General features: G+C 41.4%; 1 protein-coding gene across 3 annotated transcripts in view; it reads left to right on the top strand.

Annotated features, from left to right (window-relative positions):
- The first annotated feature begins 15,009 nt into the window (after nt 1-15,009).
- The window catches only part of KCNU1 (potassium calcium-activated channel subfamily U member 1), an 85,883-nt gene continuing 81,714 nt past the window's right edge, over nt 15,010-19,178 (top strand). For 2 of the 3 annotated variants that reach the window (XM_083588393.1, XM_083588395.1), the window contains exons 1-3: nt 15,034-15,260; nt 16,139-16,234; nt 18,809-18,870. In XM_083588393.1, coding sequence (XP_083444519.1) covers nt 15,078-15,260; nt 16,139-16,234; nt 18,809-18,870 — 341 coding nt within the window. In that variant the 5' untranslated portion in view covers nt 15,034-15,077. Of the gene's footprint in view, nt 15,261-16,138; nt 16,235-18,808; nt 18,871-19,178 lie in introns of all 3 variants that reach the window. The other variant, XM_083588394.1, reaches the window with a different exon arrangement.

Below are 19,178 nucleotides of genomic sequence, written 5' to 3'. Positions count from 1 at the left end.
TTCTCCTTCCACTGAGCTGTGCCATGGCTGACAGCACAGGACTACTGCAGTCTTGCCTTCTGTATGCATGCATGCATGCGGACACTCCAGATGCTAACAAAGGATGGAACACCACTGCAGTTGGGTACAACAAGGGGGAGGAGGGGTGAGAATGAGTGCGCACACCTGCTTCCGCAAACAGAACTTAAGAATGTCTCAAAAGGGGTGCATTCAAACATAGGAAATATTGTGTTGGTTTTCCTGGTCGTGATGGTAACTTTTGGTCCCCTTTTCTAACAATCCTTTCACACTGCAGTACCTGTTGCTTTGTGGACCTGTGGCTTTTTGACCATTATACCAGCATGTCATGGTAAACTTCATTCACACCAGTAGATGCACTGCACCACAGCGGGATTGGACAACGTCACTACTCCCCCACCCTTTTCGCACATGCATGCTTCTCTGCCCCCATGAAAATGGCAGAAAAGAACTGTGCGCCGATGTACTGCCCCAAATTTCGTCACTTTACTTCTCCAATTTTGTGGGTTAATGTGGCTGGAAAACAGATTATTTCTGGAACCAATTAACATGGAAATGAGCACTAAACTTCCACTATATTCTGCTAGATTTTCAGAAGTGGCTCTTACGTGTGAAAGCTCAGAGATAATGTAGAAAGTAACAATTAGGGAGACATGGGGGGAACAAAATAAACTGCTGTGCGCTTGCAACCTCGGGTTACACCCATACCATTCAAACACGTCACAACATGTTTGTAACACTATTTCTGCAACGTTAAAGTAAAGGTAAAGGGACCCCTGACCGTTGGATCCTGTCGCGGACAACTCTGGGGTTGCGGCACTTATCTCGCTCTATAGGCTGAGGAACCAGCATTTGTCTACAGACAACTTCCGGGTCATGTGGCCGGCATCACTAAGCCTCTTCTGGTGAACCAGAGCAGTGCATGGAAACACCGTTTACCTTCCCACTGGAGCAGTACCTATTTATCTACTTGCACTTGACATGCTTTCAAACTGCTAGGTTGGCAGGAGCAGGGACCAAACAACGGGAGTTCACCCTGTCACGGGGATTCGAACTGCCAACCTTCTGATTGGCAAGCCCTAGGCTCTGTGGTTAGACCACAGCCCCACCCACGTCCCATTTCTGCAGTGTTATCAACATTAATCATTATCATTATGAAGTTGAAGAACTCCTTGTCTCCATCACTGCAACCTCCTTGGCTTCACCCCCATTTAGCCACCAGGTACACAAACACACAAACACACATTCTGCCACAGGCCTGGGAATAATGGCAGGGGAAAGGAGAGGCCTGGGGAAAGTCGCAAAGACTAGGGAGGTCTGGAGGACAATATTTGTCCTCGCCTGGGCAGGGGCTCCAACTTGGGCCCCAGATTATGGATGCCCAGTGGTGCGCAACATAACATGACATTATGATGCCACATCACACCATGACATGAAGTCAGGTTGTGCATGCCACAGCGGCACCTGGGGAGCTCAGAAGTCACGTCTGGGGCACCCCCCCATATGGTTGGCACTCGTGGATGTGGGGTTTATTGGTTTAGTTTTCCATGTTATAATGCTAGCACCATTTTCTAATGTTCCCTTTACACTGCAGTAACTGTTGCATTATGGATCTGTGACTTTTTCATTGATATACCACCAAGTCACACTAAACTTTAAGCGGTGGGGGTGGGGGTAGGAGGGGGAATTGTATGCCAGGATACTGCCCCAAATTTCAACACATGAAATTGCAACACAAAACTCAAAGTGAACTGGGTTGCAAATAGATCCCTCACCTCTGTAAACAATTAACAGGTAGATTCCACTAGGTTTCCAGAAGTGGCATTTTCCTTGTGTGGAAATTCACATAAAAAATGGAAAATATCAGGTAAGGGAGTGCGAGGAAAATGGAATAAAACGCTGCCTGGATGCAGCTTAAGAATAATGAAAACACGAAAAAGCCCTTTCCAGCCTTAGTCCTGTATTTATCACAACCTACCTTCAATCACATTTGTGAGATAGAGTTTGAGTCTAATAGGAAGAAAACAAAGGCTACATACACACCATAGATTTAAACTGCAATTGAATCACTCATCCCCCTTATCAGAATCCTGGATAAAATATTTTTTAAGGGTGCAGCTCTGGGAGGGTTAAAGTACAGTTACCAGGATTCCTTGGGGCAGAGGTGGGGTGCTTTAAATGTGTGGTTGCCAAATCCCGTTCATCTGTGAGTTAACTTTTTTTTTTAAAAAAAACTGTCCTAGTTACTTAATGGACAATTTCCATTTGCATGTACTGAAATCAATGATTATACAAGCAGCAATTCATTTCTGGAAGATTGCTAACTACTGATTGTCTTTTATATACTGAAGTAAATGCAAAGTCAACTGCGACACATCCCTCCGCGCATCACCAACTCTGCAGTAAATACAACCTTGCAGCTTGAAATCAGAGTAGGAGTAGCACTGTCTCTAATAAATCACGCACATTTCTAGTAAAAGGCGAAAGATTTATACGATCTGAAGAGAAACCAGAGAAACATTTCGACTTCCTGGCGTGGTGCGCTCAGCGTCGGGTCAGGGAAAGCGCTCTGCTGCAGTAAGAGTGCTCCCAATCACGGTTACGGGATAAAAAGACGGGGAAGCGGGGAAGCGAGGGCGACGCAAACCCTGAAGAGGTCTGAGAGGAGGTTCCAGACTGAAGAAAACAGATCCAAGCAGCGCATAAAGGGGTTTTCTGCCGTCCCAGCACAAAAAGTGGAGGGAGGTGGAAGAACTTCAGCGCAGAAAGATCGCACACCCGACCGTGAGACGCCCCTGAGACCTGAATGAGAAAGCACCAGGCTGCTCCAAACTAAAACTGTAAAAACAAGAGTACTCCTGAAGGAACAAGGTAATAACGCTGGCTTAAATTAAAATAAAAGGAGTACGGACTAAAGTAATATTATAAAGGACAGTAAAGCTAATGGAGAGAGGAGCTTCAGCGTTCTGAGACTTATCAAGTTGTGGAAAATAAGCCTTGTAAAGAGGCAGAAAATAAAAACTGAGACATACTGAGTACCTGCTTCTACAGGGGGACGCTTGTTGAGAGAGACAAGGAGCTGAAATAACAAGCAGCAGCAGCGGTGACAACAAAGCAGCGGCCATTAAGAAGGAGATCAGCGTTAAACAAAGGGGTGAGTGAAAAAGGAAAAGGAGGGGGAGGAACGTGGAGGAGACAGTGGAAAAGAGAAGGAATAGAAAAGATTTGAAGACCAGGCAGCGGTGGGAAGATAAAGATTAAGATAAAGAAGTGAAAAGGAAAGAGAAGAGACTTACAAAGGGAGAGAAAGAAGGAGGAAAAGACTGGAATAGGGAAGAAAGCAGCTGGCGAAAATGGCGCTGGGGGGGGAAGAGTGAGTCATCGCCCTCAGAAGGGAAAAAAGCCGGAAGAAGAATAGTGGCGGAAACAGTCACTGCAACAAAGAGAGGCTAGAGAAACAAAACAAGAAGGACCACCTCACAAGCAAATTGGAAAATCTCGCCACCTAGTGGCGGAAAATAAAATTACTCCCATAATTTTAAAAACGCTGCTAAGACACAGGCTTGAAGTACAATCATAAAGAAAATTAGCTATACACGAAAGGACATTTGAAACACCAAGTTCAGCTTCTAGGAAATAAGTTCTTAAGACGGATGTTAAGTACTGCGAAGGAATTTTTCTCTGATAATTGCCAAAGTAATTAAAAACTGCCAAAGTAATTAAAAATATTTAACAATTTTTTTATTAAAATTTGGATTGTTTTTTTTTTTTTTTTTTTTTGGTTTTTTTTTAATAATAAAAAAATTAAATATTTGAGATGAACTGATAACAACATAGGATAAAACCACCGGAATCTTAACTGACTTTCAATCCCAACAGGTAAAAGGACCAAATTATAGACTATCAACAGAGCATTTTCAAAGTTTAGGAATAGATACATTCTTGGTTTGAAATAAAGACATCTAGATCAGAACCAAAAGGAAGAAGACAAATATGGGTTCTAAAAAATACCAAACTATACTGACATCTGGGTCAGGACTACAAGTGAGAAGACAATCAACAGCTGAAACAGACCCCAATGCTGACATAAAAGACCTTATAATGGGGATGGAAAAGAGCCTGAATGACAAGCTGGACATACTAGCTGGCAACATCCAACAAAACTCAAAGCTAATAATAGACCTAACAACACAAATAAGTGACCTCTCACTTAAAAATAAAGAACTGGATAAATCTATACAAGAACTTAAGAGTAAATCTACCAAACAAGAGGAAATGACGAAGAAATTGCAAATGGAAAATAAGGACATTAAAAAATCACAAGACTCAGCGAAGGAAGAAATAAACGACCTAAAGAGAGCCCATGAAGAGCTGCTAGATGATATATCATTGATGGAGATGCGTCAGAAGGAGATGGTCCTCCGCTTCCGAGGCGTCCCACAAACTCATGATGAACAAATTCAAGAGAAATTATCACAGGAGATTGCAAACTGGTTGGGAGTAGAGGTAGAAGAGATGCTACTGGATATTGATAAAATTTTCAGGATCAAATCAGAAAGATCGGACACTTATAAAGGGCCAGGAGATTGCTTAATTTTTTTCAACTCAAGACTTCTAAAGGACAAAATATTACATCAAAAAGGACAAGTGAAGTTAGTAATAGATGATAGGCCTATCAAAATATTTAAGGAAATCCCAAAAAGAATTCTGAAGAAAAGGCAGAATTATAAGACAGTAACAGAAGCACTCAAGAAGAATTCGATTAGATTCCGGTGGGAATTTCCTGAGGGCATCACCTTCACATATAAGGACAGAAGAAAAACTCTTAGATCAGTCGACGAGCTGGGAAAATTCTGGAGGAAGTACAAAAAAGAACTAACTGGAGATCCAACATTGGAGCGAGAGGAAACAACGCAGACACCACAAGAAGCATAGAGAGACAAGCGCGTATTAAGGGGAGGGGGGAGAGATTGGAAGAAGCAGATTATCAAAATCCTAAAATTTCTGAGTTTTCTTTTTCTTTTTTTCCCTTTTCTTTCTTTATTTACTCAACGAAACCATTGTGGATAATAAATAAAAATTAATGAATCTAAAAATTATATCTTGGAATGTTAACGGTTTAAATGATAAAAGGAAGAGAAATAAAATAGAACATGTATTGAGGAAAGAACAATGGGACATTATATGCTTGCAGGAGACCCATGTGACTAGAAACCACAGAAGGGTTTTAGAAAACAAGAGATTGGGTCAAGAATTTATATCCTCAGATGTAAAAAAGAAAAGGGGAATTGTGATCTATGTGAACCCCAAATTAGACGCAAAAAAAATCTTTAAGGATGATGAGGGCAGATTACTAGGGGTAAAAATAACAAAAGGTAAAGAACATTTAATTATAGTAGGAGTTTATGCCCCGAATGGTAATAAAACAGAATTTTTCAGAAAAGTAGAAGCTAATTTACTGGAATTTATAGAAGAGGAAATTATTTTGATGGGAGACCTAAATGGTGTCACATCAATAGAATTAGATAGGACACAGAGAGAAAGAAAATCAAAAAAAGGCAGACTCCCAGACACCTTCTTTCAGATGGTAGAAAACTTAAATTTGATTGATACATGGAGATATAAAAACCCAGGAGAAAGACAGTATACACATTTCTCGGAAGTTAAAAAATCAGCCGGCAGAATTGACAGCATATGGGTATCAAGTAACTTAACAACTAAAATTAAAAAAGCAGAAATACAGGCCAAAATTATTACAGATCACAACCCAGTCACATTAGAATTAAAGGAACACAAGAAAACTAATAAAAGATGGAGACTTAATGAAAGATTATTAAATGACAAAAAGATTGTGAAAAAAGCGCAAGAACTACTGAAAGAATTTTTTGAATTAAATAAAGAACAGGATACAGACTTCAGGACAATATGGGATGCAAGTAAAGCTTTCATAAGAGGCTTTTACATACAACAAAGTGCAATAAGGAAAAGAAACAGAGAGCAAAAACTAGAACAAATAAGGAAAGAAATAGGAATAAATGAAAAATTATTAGCAAAACAACCAAAAAATGAATTAATAAACCAAAAATTAAAAATATTACAAATCCAGGCTTCAGCAATATTAAATAGTGAAATTGAGGACAATATTAAATGGATGAAACAAAGGTCGTTCGAATTTGCAAATAAACCCGGAAAGATGCTAGCCTGGCAACTGAAAAAGAGACAAAAGGAAAAACTGATTGATAAAATAGTGGAAGAGGGGAGAACTTTAGATAACCCTGAGGAAATTAAAAAGTGTTTTACAAAATATTATAATAAGCTATATAAAGCAGGAAATGAGACAGAGGTTGAAATAAAAGAGTATTTATGTGGAAAGGATATACCTAAAATTAAAAAAGAAAAGATTCAAGAGCTAAACTCCCCAATAACCACAACAGAGCTTCATCAAGCGATAATTAAGATGAAACTGGGAAAATCCCCAGGCCCAGATGGTCTTACCGCAATACATTACAAAAAATTAGAGGAACCACTATTATCACCTATGAAGACACTCTTAAATAGAATATTAGAAGACGGGAAGATTCCCAACACCTGGAAACAGGCGCACATAGTAGTAATCCCAAAACAAGGACGAAATAAAGAGTTTATAACCAATTATAGACCAATATCATTACTAAATAATGATTACAAGATATATGCACAAATATTGGCAACAAGATTAAAGACAGTTTTGCAGGATTGTATAAATAAAGAACAGGCAGGGTTCTTGCCGGGCAGGAAAATGAGTGACAATATAAGAACAGTGATTGATATGATTGAGTATTTAGACATGAAACCAAGTAAGAAGGTAGCCTTTGTTTTTGTGGACGCGGAAAAGGCGTTTGACAAAGTATCATGGAAATTTCTAAAAATACTATTAGACCAGATGGACATGGGCGACCAAATTACAAGAGGGTTAAAAGCAATTTACGAACAACAAGAAGCAAATATAATAATAAATAATGACACGACTGATTATTTTAAAATACAGAAGGGCACCAGACAAGGGTGCCCACTCTCACCTTTATTATTCATTTTGGTTTTGGAAATATTAAATCAAGAAATCAGATTGGATCAAGAAATAAATGGAATATCCCTAGGAGAGAAAATATACAAAATAAGGGCATTTGCAGATGATTTAGTGTTAATGGTGGAAAATCCAAAGGAAAGCATAGCAAAGGCTCTAGAAAAAATGGAAAACTTTGGAAGGGTATCAGGTTTTACTTTGAATAAAGAAAAAACGAAACTAATGGTAAAAAACATGGGAGATCAAGAGAAAGAGGAACTGGTAGAAAAATTCGGATTACAAATTGTAAAAAAAGTGAAATATTTAGGTATACAAATAACAATGAAAAATATAAATTTGTTTGAAGATAATTATAAAAAAAATTGGGAAGAAACAAAAAGAGAAATGGAAACTTGGACAAGATTGAAATTAACACTCTGGGGTAGAATCTCGGCTATTAAAATGAATATCTTACCAAAACTTCTGTTCCTTTTTCAAATGATCCCCATAATAGGTAAAGATGATTGTTTTAAAAAATGGAAAACGGACCTAACAAAGTTCATATGGCAAGGCAAAAAGCCACGGATCAAACATAAATTATTAACTGACATAAAAGAGCGGGGAGGTTTTGGACTCCCAGACCTGAGACTATATTACGATGCAGCATGCTTTACTTGGATCAAGGATTGGATCAAATTGGATAACAGTGACATTTTGGATTTGGAGGGATGGAACAACAGATATGGTTGGCATGCCTATCTAATTTATAACAAAGTGGCAGTCCATAAAGAATTTCTAAGCCACGTAATTAGAAATGCATTATACAAGGTCTGGATGAGACATAGAAGGTTGTTAGAACCAAAAACCCCATGGTGGGTCTCACCGCTAGAAGTTATATCGGTTAAAAAGATAAATACTATAGGAAGAATGGCAACATACCAGCAGCTCCTAAAGGAAGAACAGGGCCAAGTAAAACTAAGACCATACAATGAGGTGACCCAATACTGTACCACATGGTTACAATATCACCAAATTGCACAAATATTCAACCAGGATAAAGTAATAGGATTTGAAAAAGAAGAATCAAAATTACAAAAAGTATTATTACAAAACTCAAAAAAATATATATCCAAAATGTACAATTTATTATTAGAATGGGAATTAAAGGATGAAGAAATAAAAGAAGTTATGATTAAATGGGCATGTGATATAGGATATGTAATTCGGCTGGACCAATGGGAGAAATTATGGAAATATGATATTAAATTCACGGCATGTTATACAATAAGAGAAAATTTTATGAAAATGGTGTACCAATGGTACTTAACTCCGGTAAAAATGGCTAAAATTTACAAATTAAAATCGAATACCTGTTGGAGATGTACAAAAGAAATAGGAACAATGTTTCACATGTGGTGGGAATGCCGACCTATTAAACAATTCTGGAATGAAATCTATGAAGAACTCAAAAAGATGTTTAAAATATCTTTCAGAAAAAAACCGGAGGCATTCCTTTTAGGTTTAATTACAAATGATATCCCCGAAAATCAAAGGAAAGTATTCCTTTATGCAACAACAGCTGCCAGGATACTTATAGCTAAAAACTGGAAAGGCAGAAAAATTCCATCAGTGAAAGATTGGCAAATTAAAATTTGTGAATACATAAATCTGGCAAGACTCACAGCTTACATAAGGGGACAATCGGACCAGAAATTATTAAAAGAATGGGGTTGTGCTAAAGAGTATATGAAAAAACATTGTTCTGGAGTTAGTATATTGGTATGTAATGAATGATGCTTTACAGGGTCAAAGGAAAAGAAAAATGGTGCAAAAAAAAAAAAAAAAAGTACCAAGGTGGAAGTAATCTAATTAGACACAACAACACAGTAAGAGTAAATTTTTTGAGGTCTTGGAACAAAGAAAGGAAGTCAATTTGTGTTTATGTACGTAATGATATGGTTTTTTTTTCTGTAGATGTGTGCTTTTTCGTTTTTGTTTAGTTTAGTCTTGTTTCTTTTGTTTTTTTTTCCTTTTGTTTTCTGTTTTTTTTTCCTATACGTTCCGGGGATTTTTGTTTGTATAGTATTATTTTGGATTCAATGTTTGTAATTTTTGTTATGATTTTGCATTGAAAATAAAAAAAAAAAAAAAAAAAAAAAAAAAAAATAAATCACGCACATTTCCCGCTACACCCTTCCTGTTTGTGTTTTTGCTGTACAAATTTGTGATTTGTGACTGACTTGTTTGCACTAAGAAGTGAATGCTGGTGGCACTTCATTTTAAAGGCAGGAGAATGCTGCCATCCAATGGTGAGCCCTATATATCAGCCTGCCTTCACCAAAACAAGCTGCAGATGATGGCTGTGACTATAAACCAAGAATGGTGCCCATTTATGTGCTTGCAGTGGCATTAAAATGCAAGTTATCAGGAAAGCTATGGATACCGGTGGTTGAATAAGCAGACCACTGCAGCATTAATAGATAGGAGGAAGTGTGGCCTGATCGTGGGGGAGATACAGCTGCAAGATTTGGAGGATTACGCTTGCTGTAATGAGTGTTATCTAAAAACAAAGACTATGCAAATATAACAAAGACTACATTTTTTAACTGTTGCTATATCTGTATTGTCCCTGTTACACTTAATTGCAAATTCAAATGTATCCCTATCGTGTTTTATGACTTCCTTGATATTGTATGTGGGCTGGAATTGGTCTGTGACTGAAATAATAAAATTCCTTCCTTCCTTCCTTCCTTCCTTCCTTCCTTCCTTCCTTCCTTCCTTCCTTCCTTTCTTTCTTTCTTTCTTCCTTCCTTTCTTTCTTTCTTTCTTTCTTTCTTTCTTTCTTCAGAATTAATGTCTTATTCCCTGCCCACTCTCAAGGTGACTTGAGAGACAGGACATTTGGTTTAAGGTTATATTTATTAATATAACATTAGGAACTACAGTCAACAATCCAAACTTAAAAAGTGCAGGCAGGTGGAATCTGTCTGTAAACAAGGTGGGGGAATATCCCTCCTTTCATCCTGGGCAATATCTCCCTGCCTCACCTCCTTCTGTAAGAAACACCATCATCTGCATGAAGTTGCCCAAGCCTGAAGATTGCTTTCTGAGGCCATGCTCTGTGTCTCATCATTTGGGTACATTTGGCCACTTCTATGCTGTCTAAAAGGAGGATAAAGATTTGCGCAATATTTCCCTACACCTTGTCTAAGGTAACGAGGAGTTTAACATTCCATGATTCTTCGCCCCCTCCCAATTGTTGCAGTCGCTTAACATCTGATCTACTGCCTTCTAGGATTCGGTGGTGAGGTTCTGCTGTGATGATGATCAACTGGTGCCATGATATGTCTTTTAAGCACCAGGCTTTTGGCTATTAAATAATCCATGGCCTGTTATATTCGTGTGAGGGAGGCCATTGTTGTTATTATTAGTATGCTATTTATCATTATGCTCTATATTATGCTTTTTAGTATTCCATAAAGTATGTTCTTAATATTGTACACCTCCTTGGGATCTTTTGATAAAGGGTGGTATATAAATCAAACAACAACAATAATCAGTTTACTGTCCATGTTATCAATAACCAGACCTTTCAGTCCCCTAGGATGACAAAATATTTAAAAAATATAACAATTGTCCAGTAGCACCTTAGAGACCAACTAAGTTTGTTCTTGGTATAAGCTTTCGTGTGCATGCACACAAAAGCTTATACCAAGAACAAACTTAAAAAGGTAAAGGACCCCTGACAGTTAAGTCCAGTCGCAAACAACTCTGGGGTTGCGACACTCATCTCGCTTTACAGGCTGAGGGAGCCAGCGTTTGTCTGCTCTGCAGACAGTTTTTCCGGGTCATGTGGCCAACATAACTAAGCTGCTTCTGGTGTAACAGAACACCAAAACCAGAGCAGAGCACGGAAATGCTGTTTACCTTCCCGCCAGAGCGATACCTATTTATCTACTTGCACTGGCATGCTTTCAAACTGCTGGGTTGGCAGGACCTGGGACCGAGCAATGGGAGCTCACCCCGTCGCAGGAATTTGAACCGCTGACCTCCTGATCAGCAAGCCCGAGAGGCTCAGGGGTTTAGACCACGGCGCCACCTGCGTCCCAAGAACAAACTTAGTTGGTCTCTAAGGTGCTACTGGATTATATATACAGTGGTACCTCGGGTTACATAAGCTTCAGGTTACTTATGCTTCAGGTTACAGACTCCGCTAACCCAGAAATAGTACCTCTGGTTCAGAACTTTGCTTCAGGATGAGAACAGAAATCGCACGGCAGTGGCACGGCAGCAGCAGGATGCCCCATTAGCTAAAGTGGTGCTTCAGGTTAAGAACAGTTTCAGGTTAAGAACGGTCCTCTGGAATGAATTAAGTATGTAACCAGAGGTGTGTGTGTGTGTGTGTGTGTGTGTGTGTTGACTGCGTCAGACCAACACGGCTATCTACCTGAATCTAGAACCCTAGGATGACAGTTTTCACTGCAGTGCCCCATGGAGAATCAGGAGGTTACACGGGTGTGCATACATTGCATATGAGCAGATCCACCATTCACTGACTCATCTTTCTACTGCAGGATGTGATTTATTTATCAAGGATCCACATAGGGGCCTGTCCGACCTTGTGCTCTGCAGGTGGGCAGAGGGTAGCCCAGCTTAAGCTCTTGTGGCACATAGTATGAGCAGGGAAGGAGTTTAGCTTAGCACCCCTGATGAGCACCCAAGGGCAACATCTCAGTGAAGGGATGTTCATTCAATCTACCCTGACTCCTCACCAGGAACAGAAGAAAAAGACCTTGAGCAGTAGAACAGGCTTCCTTCGAAATGCTGGGATACAACTCTTGGATGCCCACCTCAGCTTGATTTTAAGTGAGCAGACATAAAGGTAAAGGTAAAGGTACCCCTGCCCGTACCGGCCAGTCGTGACCGACTCTAGGGTTGCGCACTCATCTCACTCAAGAGGCCGGGAGCCGGCTCCGTCCGAAGACACTTCCAGGTCACATGGCCAGCGTGACGAAGCTGCAGCTGGCGAGCCAGCACCACACATGGAACGCCGTTTACCTTCCCGCTATAAAGCAGTACCTATTTATCTACTTGCACTTTGATGTGCTTTCGAACTGCTAGGTGGGCAGGAGCTGGGACCGAACGACAGGAGCTCACCCCGCCGCGGGGATTCGAACCGCCGACCTTGCGATCAGCAAGTCCTAGGCACTGAGGTTTTACCCACAGCGCCACCCGCGTCCCAAGCAGACAGAGAGGGGTACTAATCCATTAACCATCTAAATCTGGGACCCTGAGCCAGGATTGGGTTGCCCCGATGAAGGGCTGGGGAGTTCTCAAAGCACCTTCATCATGTTAGGCTTCCTACAGTTCCCTAGATTCATTTTCTCTCAGTGCCTTGATAGTTAATAAAGTTGTGACGTTGAATCCCAGTCACGTCTTGCTTCTAGGGGTGGGGACCACCCTTGTATTTGCATGCATACAATCTAATTCTAGAAACTTGCTTTTCAGCAGATGTTGGCTTGAGCATGAGGGTATTCCACAATGGAGAGTTGATGATAATTGTGCTGGGTCAGCTGGAAAGGACACACATGTGGAAATATAAAGAAGAAGAGTCACATTGCCAAAGTTACAAAATGGCTACTGTTGGCACATTGCTTTATTCACACGGTAACACTGACTTGAACTGGCCCCCTTTGGCTTTCACAGTGGGGAGGAGATGCATTCAGTAATAGCTATATTTAAAGGCCACAAAATATTGCATTCTTTGCCCATCAGCCCTCATGCTAGGGAACTGTTTTGCTACTTGGTTTTCCTGGGCATGTGTCCCCTTTTCAGACAAAAATCACCATTTCCCCACTCAACTGTTCTGATTGCATGAAGAGAAACCTGATTGCGTTATTATTCATCCATTGGTTTCATAAAAGATTTTTTAAAAACCTCTCTATGAACCCTAGAGATTTTGATGAAATTATATTCCAATGGGGAGTGAACGGCTGAGATAACTAGCTCCATCTGATCCCAGCAGCTGCAGAAGTGAGGCTTGAAGCAGGGGAAGGAGGAAAGAGGGATGTTCCGTTATATCAAGCGATATGTAGATATATAGTGCATCATCCTTTATGTCTCCATTGTCTGTTCCCTCTGCCCAAGGCCTAGCCTGAGACTCAAACTTGTTGTGACACACAGGGGGCTTGTTGTGGCATGGTGGGAGCCACCGGGGTGGTGGGCCCGGGCACATTTGGGGGGGGCACAGTTTTGTGAGGAATGCCTGTTGCCTCCTCACGCTGGCCCTGCACCCTAGCCATGTGCCACTTTGCAAGAGCAGCTGTGTTTTGTTTTGCTGCTGGTGAGTTTGCCCAGTGCAGTGCAGGGGTTCTCAAGGCAACTGCAAGTGGGGGTGGAGGACGGTGGAGGGGCTGCCTGGGCCAGAGGAGGGCCATGGCAGGGTGGTGGGGAGGGAGGGAGCTAGCAGCGAGAAAGAAGCACAGAGGAAGGAGGAGAAAAATCAGCTGCTGCTGTGGAGGCTGCTGTAGCTTCCCTGCTCTTGTGAAGGAGCCAGTTGTGGGAGCAGGGGGGAGGCAGGTGGTGGTCAGGGGGAGTGGAAGGGAGGAAGCATTGAGAAGGAGCTTCTGCAATCTGTGCAGCCCACTCACCACCTGTTCCCTGAGCCTCTCTCTTACACTCTTACAGAGACTGAATCCATTGAATGAGTGCATCCAAGTCCTACCTGTGTAAAGGTAAAGGTAAAGGTAAAGGACCATTGGGTCCAGTCGTGACCGACTCTGGGGTTGCGGCGCTCATCTTGCTTTATTGGCCAAGGGCGCCAACGTACAGCTTCCGGGTCATGTGGCCAGCATGACTAAGCCGCTTCTGGCGAACCAGAGCAGCACACGGAAACGCCATTTGCCTTCCCGCAGGAGCGCTACCTATTTATCTACTTGCACTTTGATGTGCTTTCAAACTGCTAGGTTGGCAGGAGAAGGGACCAAGCAACGGGAGCTCACCCCATTGCGGGGATTCGAACCACCGACCTTCTGATCTGCAAGTCCTAGGTTCTGTGGTTTAACCCACAGTGCCACCCGAGTCCCTTACCTGTGTAGACATACCCAAATAGAGACTTAATGCAGGGTTGAGGGACCCCGTAAGTCACACTTCCCTGCTCGCTTTTTCGCCTCTCCTGTGAGGGGTTCCAGCTGCCTCATTGTCCAGGTGGCAGCATCATTCATTGTCTGCTAGGAGCCTCTGGGTTGGGGTGGGACAAGGGAGGAAGGAGCAGTACAACTGTCAACACCAATGTGATTGCCCAGTATGCACCACCACCCCAGTTTCCCAGTCCACTAGGGGGGCACAACACTTCCCCATGCTGGGCACAGGCAACCCACGCTATGCCCCTGGTGACATAGGAGATCTGTCAACTCTTTTTATTTACTTCTAACGGTGATGAGAGTTGCTGAAGGATTGTGAAAGGAGTGCTGGGGTTAATTCTTCCCATATTCCATTTGCCAACTGGTGTTGTTTACCAAAGTTACTATGGGTCCCTCTTGAGGAGAACATGCCACTCCCCTGAGTCTCACATGGAGATAAGTTGGGCTCACTCGAATGGAGGAGGAAGCCTTGACAGACTTCCTCCTGAAGGTGGAGAAGAGGAGATGTTTGTACCTTAGTGGGTCAATCAGAAAAGGGATGGGTCTGGCCCATAAAGGCTCATTCCAGCCAAGTGACACCACTGCACCTTGATTGCTGTGGTGTTTCATCCACCCACCCTGGGACAGTGTGGGTTTACCCAGTCACCCTTTCGGGGCTAAGGAAGCAGCAGCTGAGGCAACTTTCTTTGTGTAATCCACATTGTTCCTTGTTCAGCTGGTTTTCCATAAACATAGCTGATGTCTACAGCTCGCTCTATGGATGACATCATGTGTTGGCAGTGACATCACAAAGATTCTAGAAAGGAAGGGTATTTCTTAGAACATCCCAAGTGAACAGTAGGAAAAAAGCAGAAGAGACAGCACAGGAATGAGATATGTATTATCATGAAGTGGGTGGAAGCTGGGATGAGGAAATTGGGAGCCACTGCACTGAATATGTTCAGCTGGCCTTTATGTCCGCCTGTCTCTCCATTTTTGTGGGAGGCATCCTCCTCATCTTGATGTTCAGAGTAATTGAATACACATTGAAGTCCTTGTTTAAATTTGCTGGATTGAAGGTAAACACACAATTGGATGCTGAGCAAGGAGGGTTTGCATGCCTGGACAATATACAGCAGATGGAACTAGTTACAGCTGGTTACTAAGAGCCATCCTTGGGGAGGCATCTTGGTTCTTCGGGGTGGGGGCTGCTTTCTCGCCCCCCAACCACACATCAGGGATAAAATATTGGTGCGATTGTACTCAAATATACATTTCAATTTATCTTGTGTGATGCTCCGACAACATACAACAACATACATGTGCAACAGTACAGTAAACAGCTCATGAGCATGGCCTTGGGAAATATAACCGAAAAGGCTAAGAAAAATGTAAACAAACTGAAGAAACTGAAAGCTGGGACTGGCTGTGAATGATCTAGTTCTGGTGCTCATGATTGCTATCCAGTTGTTCGTTGTATGTTTTTAAAGAATTGGGGAGTGTTAGTGGAATTTGCGTAATTTTCTCTATTAGTTTTTATTGCTAACACACCAACACACTGAGGGGTTTCCAATATTTCCAGAAACCACACTTCTCTCACCCCCTTTTACACTTGTGTCCGTTATTTAATATTCGGGCTTGGTGCTCCAAATGGAGATCTGCCTTGCTCACCAGCAGGAGCAAAATGAGCAGGTGTGTGCTTGGTTTTAAAGCCATTTTTCCCCCTCCCAGTTTCTCCAAAAGATTCTGCCCCTATTTAAACACCTGGTCAGTGTTCTCATGCTTTTACAGAGACAGGTGTGCAGATTTCACTTGTGTGGAGAAGTGGGGATGTGGAGAAGTAGCAGGGGGATACACCAATAATCTGACAGATGAGAGCACCCTGCTTGCCTGTAGCAAAGCAATGTGGATTGTGGCCCTTTTCAAGGACTCAGCTCCTTTCTTTTCCCCTTAACAGACTCGAAGGATGCCTAGGTTAAATCTATGGAAGAGATACTTTCAGGTTTGGGTGGTCAGGATGATCTCTGCTCAGACTGTTGTGGGACGTATACTGGTGAGTTGTTTAATTAATATGTACACACTGGGGAGGGAAGTAAAATTATTATTATTATTATTATTATTATTATTATTATTATTTATATACAACCTATACGTGGGGGTCTCAAGGCGGTTCACATAATAAAATCAAGCTATAAAACCACAAACTACATAATAAAAATAGGAACAACAACCCAGTAGTTCCCCCCACACACAAAAAAAACATTTTAAAACGGCATAGGATGTCAATCAAATCAACCAAAGGCCTGGTTAAAAAGGAATGTTTTTGCCTGGTGCCTAAAGGTGTATAATGAAGGCATCAGGTGAGCTTCCCTCTGAAGAGCATTCCACAGATGGGGAGCCACTGCAGAGAAGGCCCGTTCTCATGTTGCCACCCTCCGGACCTCTTGAGGAGGAGGGACATGAAGAAGTACTACAAATAATCATACATGATAATGCAGTAGGAGAGGAGGCAGGGCTGCAAGATGATAACCACCCCCATACACATTCCTTGCATTCAGGCACCACAAAACAACACCACTCATGCAAAATCAGAAGGTACAGGCAGATTCAATAAAATCTCAAGGTTTTCCAAAGTACAAAAAGAAAAAGAACGTTAGGAGAAAAAACCCTATCCAGAATACTGCAGTCGCAAGCAGTGTCCGGGCAGAATTCATCAAAATGTCTGGGAAAATCCAGACATATGGCAACCCATGTCGGCTGTGTTGTTTTTGCCGATTTTCCATAAAATAGCTCAAAAGCATCAACCCTGGGTATGGCACTCCACACTGTAACTTTATGTTGCAGGTTCAGTTTGTTATTTCAGTTACTGATGTGTGAGGTTCATTGTGGCTTACATTGGGGATTGGCTCAGATATAAGCTAAACTACTTTCCCACCTGGGACGCAGGTGGCACTGTGGGTTAACCCACTGAGCCTAGGGCTTGCCAATCAGAAGGTCGGCGGTTTGAATCCCCACGACTGGGTGAGCTCCCGTTGCTTGGTCCTGTTCCTGCCAACCTAGCAGTTCGAAAGCATATCAAAATGCAAGTAGATAAATAGGTACCACTCCAGCAGGAAGGTAAACGGCGTTTCCCTCGGCCAATAAAGCGAGATGAGCACCGCAACCCCAGAGTCATCCGTGACTGGACCTAATGGTCAGGGGTCCCTTTACCTTTACCTTTACTTTGCCACCAAACCCTAAAAAATAGCTCAGCTTATTTCCAAGCCAAGCAATATTTGACTTCCTCTGCTTTGAGGTCAGCATTACATGATATGGAAGCTGAAATGCAGGCCCTAAGCCAGCATGCTCCACCAAAATCTCTGTTGTCAAGAGTTCAAGGCCTATAACGACAATGTACTGCAATATATGGACAGATTGCGCCCTCCCAAAAGATCACAAACTTACATTCCAGTCCTAAGCCTCATAGATTTTACTTCCAACTAAATATTCTTTGGATTGAAGCCGACCACTTCTGATCTTAAATAGCATTTGCTTGGAGGTAAGCTCCATTGATTTCAGTGGAATTGGCTTGTATTCTGAGTAATAGCATTTTAAGATCAGAGTGTACCAGAGCATTCACACCAGTTTTTCCCTCCTAGTAGATGCCTCATATTCTGGACAGAGTCAGTGATTAGTGCACCACTTCCAACTTCAATTGCAGTCATGCTGTCAATCACACCAACCTTCCCCTCCCCAGAGTTTTATGAATGCAAACATGTGCAACCTGGACATGCTACAATTCCTGAATTGGTTTTATAAATTATAATTTAAAACCAAGATTCAGGAGGAGTGGAGAGCAGGACAAAGTGAAACAGAAACAGTTTTTTAAAAAAATGGAACCAGGGGAAATTCATATAAAGTGTGGCAATGAAACTGCTAGCACATTTTCCAAGCTAAGCAGGGTCTGCTATGGTTTCAAACTGGATGGGGGACCATGTGTTGAGATTCCTGCATTGCAGTGGGTTGGACTAGATGGCCCTTGGGGTCTCTTCCAATTCTACAATTCTATTATTCTATGTGCGCTGTGTAAAATTGAATGCACTGTGTAAAATTGAGGGTTGCTTTATGTTACCCTAAGATTTTAGCTGATGATGGTTGCAAATAATAATAATTTATGTTGTGACATCTGTGTACATTCCTGGACATGTTTAATTTCATGTGCTGGAAAAAATACATAAAAACAAACAAGTGCTTGATACAGATTAATCCATTTGTCCCATTCCTGCATAGTACGAACTGTGTGATGAACATATGCTTGGAAAGAGATGGTGCATCATCACAAAATAGAGTGTCCAGTAATCTGCACATGAAAGCCATAAAGTGTACATCTACCCAACATTTTAGTGAAGTTTAAAGGAAAGGATGGGGAACTTGTGGCCCTACTGTTATTGTTGGACACATTTTTCACCAGCCACAGCTAGCATAGGCAACACCCAGGGATAATGGGAATTAGAGTCCAAGTGGATCTGAAGGGCTACAGAGTCTCCATCCTTGTTTTAAAAAGAGAGTAAAATGGTTTCGCATCTTGATATTTGAATGGCATGATTTAGAATCAGCTGGATTTTCATATCAGTTATCACTGTTTTAGGTCATACTGGTGTTCCTGTTTAGCATTGGATCACTCATCATTTACTTCATCAACTGTCAAAGGTAATTATAATTCAGATATCTATCCTAAAGTGTATTTTTAATTTGTTGCTTTTTTAAAAAAACAAGTGATATAGGTATTCAAAATATTTGTATCCTCTTTTCTCTTGAAATCACCAAGATGGCAAACAATACAAGCAACAGGGAAGGATAATAATAATAAAATAATATAAAATATAAAATACTAATAAAAAGACAATGTTAAAATTCGTATTGAAACTCTCAGTAATCCATCAATCACATTAAAAATCAAATGCACATATTATATTGGGAAGGAGCACTCCAAGAAATGCTCACTAGAATTATATTTG

The sequence above is a fragment of the Podarcis filfolensis genome (assembly GCF_964270895.1).
Source record: "Podarcis filfolensis genome assembly, chromosome: 15".
NCBI lineage: Eukaryota > Metazoa > Chordata > Lepidosauria > Squamata > Lacertidae > Podarcis > Podarcis filfolensis.
The sequence above is the reverse complement of the archived record's forward strand: the minus strand, read 5'-3'. Positions and strand labels throughout refer to the sequence as shown.